The sequence below is a fragment of the Galeopterus variegatus genome, unplaced genomic scaffold (genome assembly GCF_000696425.1).
Source record: "Galeopterus variegatus unplaced genomic scaffold, G_variegatus-3.0.2 Scaffold36, whole genome shotgun sequence".
Classification (NCBI taxonomy): Eukaryota; Metazoa; Chordata; class Mammalia; order Dermoptera; family Cynocephalidae; genus Galeopterus; species Galeopterus variegatus.
Window position 1 is genome coordinate 413,348 of NW_007726147.1, and position 6,000 is coordinate 419,347.

The window sequence follows — 6,000 nt, forward strand, 5'->3', positions numbered from 1 at the left end:
TGCTCTCCTTCCTTGCCCACCCCTCCCACACAGCCCTTCTCAGACCCCCTGGGTCTGTTTCTCCACTGACAGTTCACCCAGAGAAAACACTGTTTGAAGTGAGTTGCTGAGCTCCTCTGTTTTGCTCCAGGGGTGGCAACAGCCCCCCAGAGTGGCCTGCGGGGAGGAGGCCATCTGGGGCAAGACCAAGGTGGGGCGGGCAGCTGTGGGGGAGGCTGGGGCGAGCGAGTGGAGAGCGGGCTGGAATCCCAGCACAGCGGCTGCCTGCTTAGCACAGTCGCTGCGTCCCGGGAGAACATCGGGGAGTGTAGTTAAGGAATAGTGGCAGTGTGCTCTCTGATTACACATTCCAGATACACGTTCCAGATACCGGGGCTTGGGGTCCTTCGGAAGTCAGCGGGAAGGGTGACCCACAAAGAAAAACAGCTTCGAATAGGGCCCTTAGAGAAGGCAGTCTGGTGTATGAGTCCTGGAGATTTGGGAGATGCTCTGCCGTCCAAGGGGAACTCCCAGGCTGGTACGAACCCTCTGGGCACCTTGTGGCTCCCTACCAGCCAGTGGTCCCCCCACAGCAGGTGCTGGAGTATTTGACAGTTGGGCCCATTAGACAGTCACCTGAAATGGGAAGGATTCAGCTGGGCACCTGAGACGGGGCTGCCTGGCACCAGCGCCACCAGCCAGTGGGCCGGAGTCCCTCCCAGCAGGATGTCTTACACGTGGTCTTGCAGATCTCAGATGTGCCCAGAAAGTTCCAGGCATCCACCACTTACCCTGCACAAAGCAGGCTCTTGGGCTGCTCTGAGGGTACCCACAGGGCACCTTGATGGGAGTTCCTCTGCACCTCCTATCAGAGGCAGGCAGAAAAGTTGTTTCCTACTCAGGAGAACCCAGTAAAATGACTAGGTTTTGTCTGCATAATTTGTGCTCACTCCTTCCTCTGCTTTGCTCTTCTAGAAAGCATCATAGTAATTGCGAGCTTATGTTTCTAATTTTAAGAATGGCCCCTTAAGTGCTCACTGTGGTTGGATTGTTGGAATGTAGCTGAGACCCAGCCGCAGTGACCTGTCAGGCCCAGACCTGCGGGAGGGATCCCCACCCTTCCTCTCTCCCATCTAGGCCAGCCTGCTCAGGGTCAAGACCACCAGGCAGCTCTCAGTGCATCCCCGCCCCTCCCTGTGCACATCTTTCAGAATCGATGATCACGCCTCCAAGAAGACCCCCAAGAGTGGCACTTACATTTCAGCTTCTCCCTCAGGTCCAGGCAAGGGCAGGCAGAAGCCCTCCCAGGAAGGCCTACTATCTGGGGTTGCAGGGTGCTGCTCGGGGACCTATCTGCAGCTACCTCACATGACCTGTCTCCTGCTCTGTCCCCATGTAGCCCTGACAGCCACAGAAAGCGACGGGACCCCACTCATGGAGCAGTATGTGCCCTGTCCAGTCTGCGAGACCTCCTGGGCCCAGCATGGGGACCCACGTGTGAAATCGGAGGGCGTGCAGTACTTCGACATGGAAGACTGTGTGCTGACAGCCATTGAGCGGGACTTCATCTGCTGCCCCCAACACCCGGACCTCCCCGTGCCTCTCCAGGAGCTGGTCCCTGAGCTGTTCATGACTGACTTCCCAGCCAGGTACATGCCAGTGGCCCTCCCAGAACACAGGTGCAGGTCTCTGTGCTCCTAGTTGTGCAGATGCCAAGTGATCCTGGGGCAGACCCCTCCCACTGGGTCACTGCACGGTGGCCCAATCTTCGGGTGGTGGCAGCTGCTCCAGCCGTTGCTTCCCACCAAATCTCAGGTGACCTTAGATCCCCATCCTGAAGGGAACCAGGCTGTCTGCTTTCCGTTTTTGAGGCCTCCAAAAGGCCCAGCTGGGCCAAGCTCTTTACAGGTGAAGCCATCCCAGACCCCTGCACTTTCTTTCCCTGTCATTAGCTAGAGCTCCTTCTGCTGAGCTGGCCCTCCCTTCTGGTTCCTACCTGGCAGAATAGAGCAGAACAGGACAGAACAGGAATAGAAGGTAACGCAGTCAGTGCTCCTCAGCTGTTGAGGAAGGGGAGCTCCCAAACCCACAGGGGCATTTTCCTTTACTGGAAAACACTGACTCCCAGGTGCAGCCCTAAAGGCTGAGCACTGGGACTCCCTAATCTGTTCTTAGAGTTGATTCTACCTACACTCATTTAAGAGGATAACTGGGGAGAGAATGCTGGAGGAAATAGGAAACATTTTGTGGTCCCATCCAACAGAAAATGGTCACAAAATCCAAGACCTTGGTAAAAGATGGTATCTTCTGTAGAGGATGGAAACCAAGATCTATTTGGTCTCCCTGGAAACAATTTGACATCAGTGGTTCCCAATTTTTTTGGAGTTGTGAAGTTCTTATTTTCTTATTCAAAGGAATACCATATCTGGTTTCTTTAAGGAAAATTAAACTTTCTTTTTAGTAAGAATATTTGTATTTTCATCTTTCCAACTTGCTCCAAATAGATGTGGAGTACTCTGCAATACTGCAGAATTGGAGTTCAAAAGCACGCTTCTGGATGAACCTATTAAATTAGAAAAATGCTTCCTACACTGGATGATCCCCCCCCATGGTTCTTTCCAATATCCCCAGTAACCCCATGGGTGGAAATGACACACTCCGCTCTTCTGTAGAATGACTTTCCCTCATTCCTAGATCTTTAATGTGAGGATTCTCAGTTCTCAGAGACCACGTGCAGTTTTGTATATATATGAATTATATTTCTCTAGCGGGTGCCCAATTTGGCACCCCCAAAATTTTAGAATTTTCATTTATTTGCTCAACCTTGCTGTTTTATGTCTCAGCTTAGAGACTTCAACTGAGTCTGGGCTGTGGAATTTACTCTATGGAATCTGAAAAGGCAAATTAGACTGTCCCTGTTGGTTTGGATCTAATCTCAGGCCGTAGCATGGTTCTTAACTGAAGTTACTTGGCAGGGAGTTGAAAACTCTGACAATCTGAATAGGATTCCCTGTTCAGCAGAGGCTTTTGGGACTTCAGCTGGGACCCAACCACAGCTCCACACTCCCCTAGCTCAGAGTTGGCAGGCAGAGGGACCTGGCATCCACCAAGCCCTGCCCTCTGGCTTCTACAAAAGTGTGTGCTTCCCAGGTTTGTACAGTCCTAATAGAAAGCCCCAGAGGGGTCCCCAATGTTCCCATTGCTCCCCGTGCCTATCTCAGGAGGCTGCTGAGTGCCCACGCTTCCCGAGCAGGTGGTTTGGTGGCCACTGGGAGATGGGCTGTAGCCGTCTTCTGCCATGTCACCCAGTGCTGTAGAGAGTGTGGAATGGGATGCGACTGAGCTGTGCAGAATCTGAGCATCTGCAGAAGCTGCTCCTGAGAGGCATGGGAAAACCCGCAGCTGCCAGGGAGGTCAGCCTTGGGCTCAAGTGCAGCCTCCACCTTTGGCTGGATGGCGAGGTCCCTGGCAGAGACAGCTGATGAGGAAGCCAGAGCAGGGCCGAGTCTGAATTGGAGGTGGGAGATCAGGGCTGCTTTTCTCTCCTCCTCCCTCTCTTCATTGCTTCATGCTTTGCCTTGTTATCTCACTGTCTCTGAAGAAACAGTGGAGTCTTGAGGATACTGGTGAGAGCCCAGGGATGGTGGGGGGGTGAAGGGCACCCACAAGGGCCTGAGCCAGGCCTGAGCCTGGCCTGCTGCCCCAGAGCCCCAGGGGTCAGAGCTGCAGCAGGCCTGCACCCTGTCCTTTCTGGCCTGGACTCCATCCAAGCTTCCCGGAAGGCTCTGGGCCCGGGCAGGCCTGGGCTTCTTAGTCTAGAGTCTCCAGGTCCATGAGGGTCTGCAGAGAAGGCCAGAGGGTCCAGGAGCAGTTCGCAAAAGCCCAACAGAAATCATCTTTTACCTAGGAATAGAACACACAGACTGACGAGGTGGCCTAACTCCCTGCTTTTGGGTGAGATCCTAGCCACTGACTGTGGGGACACTGGTCATGCCAGTCAGTTCTGCAAAGCAATGTGTATAGCTCTTTGCTTACTAAAAAGAAACAGGGAAACAACTAACCTAGCAGTGAGTACATGCGTGTGTCTGATGCTCTCAAAGCATGGAAACTCTGGAGGAAAACATCCTACACCGATGGCTTTCGCAGCTTCTTCCTGTCATCCTGAGCATCTCTGGGGCAGTTCCTGTCATGAGCCCATATCACAGAGGGGGGGACCAAGGGTTGGCAAGGCTGCAGGGCCTGCCCAGGTTTGCCCGTGGCCAGCGGCAGAGCTGAGCTCAGCCCAGACCTGTCCCACCTCCTGGGAGGCTTTGAACCAGGACTCGCCCCAGCCTGGCACCCACCCCCGCCTTGGGTTTGGTGGGCCAGGGCTGACCCGGATCCATGTGTGTGGCAGGCTTTTCCTGGAGAATAGCAGGCTGGAGCACAGTGAGGACGAGAGCAGCATCCTGGGCCAAGGTGGGAGTGGCACCGTCATCTACCGGGCCCGCTACCAGGGCCAGCCCGTGGCTGTGAAGCGGTTCCACATCAAGAAGTTCAAAAACTTTGCGAATGCCCCAGCAGGTAAGCAGGGCCCCAGCCCAGCTTCTTTTGTTTTCAGACAGGTGCTTCCTTGATCCAAACCTCGTGCCACCTTAGGGAGGCTGAGGCCACCCATGCACACGGGCAGGTGAGGAGGGAGCGGGAGGCCAGCCTGGGCCCCGGGCAGCCCTGCTCTGTGCCTGGAAGATTGTGGAGCAGGCTCACGGGCCAGACCTGCAAGCCGAGGCCTGGAAGTTGCTCTTGGAGGTTACCATCCTATCTAGACATGAGCCCCCAAGAGCGGGGGCCATCCGGACCACTTCCATCCGCTCCGTGCCTGGTACAGGCCTGGCATGTGGTAGCATGTGGTGACACACAGCCTGATCTCAGGCACACCCCTCACCTGCAGGACCCCGACAGCCATCTCCACCACAGGTAGGAAGGTGAGCGCTCCAGATGAATGACCAGGAAGCTTGTCCCCCACCCCCACCAAGGACGGAGCTCCCTTGACACACTCAGGCCCACACATTGTGTGCGGTTCAAGGATGTCATCCACCTAGAGGGACCCGTCACCACCTAACACCAGCCAGTGCAAGTGTGGAAAGGCCACCTCACTCCAGCACAGAATATCACATTTCTCACTGCCCGTAGCCAGGGTGGGTCATCTTTATGATCATGAAGGTAATTTATATTCTCAGTAAAAAAATTAGAATTGTGGAAACATACAAAGAAAACAGATTATAATGGAAAAGACAAAATTGTCATTGAAGAGAATGTGACTTTCTGCAGAGAACATCTAAGAGACTGGGTTGACAAACATCAGAGCCAATCAGAGTTTCCTAAAGTTGCCAGACGAGAGCACAAAGTCAGAATTCAGCAGCATCCCTGTGCACAGCAGTGACACATTAGAAAATGTTCTCTGCAGCAGCCATAAAAACCATAAGACATTGAGGAATAATCAATAAATCATTCAATGTACTTCTCCTCTGAATCCCAACAGGGCATGTGTGTATGTGTGTGTGATTTGACTGACTGACTGTAAAATGCCTGTGAAATGATAAATGTCCAAGGACAGCTGAGAAAAATCTACAATGGAAGACAAAGGAAAGAGGGCCTCCCAGCAAATGTCAGAACTTACAGATCACAGACACTAAGGCCGTTTCCTCCCAGGGCAAGGAACAGAGACACCTCGGGATGTGGGATGCTGGCACATGGCACCGGCGACAGTGCCAGCCAGAGGACAACAGCTGACTGTACTCACTGAACAGGGTGGAGGTTTGGATCTGCTCTTAAACCAGAGTCAAAAATAAAGTCTTAAAGGGTTAAAGACCAATATGAAAAACAAAACTCGTACACTTAAAACGCAATGGCCAGGGGCCGGCCCGGTGGCGCACTGGATAGTGCGCCGCTTGGGAAGCGCGGCGGCGCTCCCGTCCGAGGGTTCGGATCCCACATACAGACCGGCTCCTGCTCACTGGCTGAGCGAGGCGCGGGAGCAAC

General features: G+C 53.8%; 1 protein-coding gene across 1 annotated transcript in view; it reads left to right on the forward strand.

Annotated features, from left to right (window-relative positions):
- The window catches only part of LRRK1 (leucine-rich repeat kinase 1), an 85,628-nt gene that overhangs the window by 62,924 nt on the left and 16,704 nt on the right, over positions 1-6,000 (forward strand). Inside the window, exons 22-23 of the mRNA XM_008571020.1 lie at positions 1,379-1,628; positions 4,376-4,542. Of these exons, the coding sequence (XP_008569242.1) occupies positions 1,379-1,628; positions 4,376-4,542 (417 nt within the window). The remainder of the gene's footprint in view (positions 1-1,378; positions 1,629-4,375; positions 4,543-6,000) is intronic.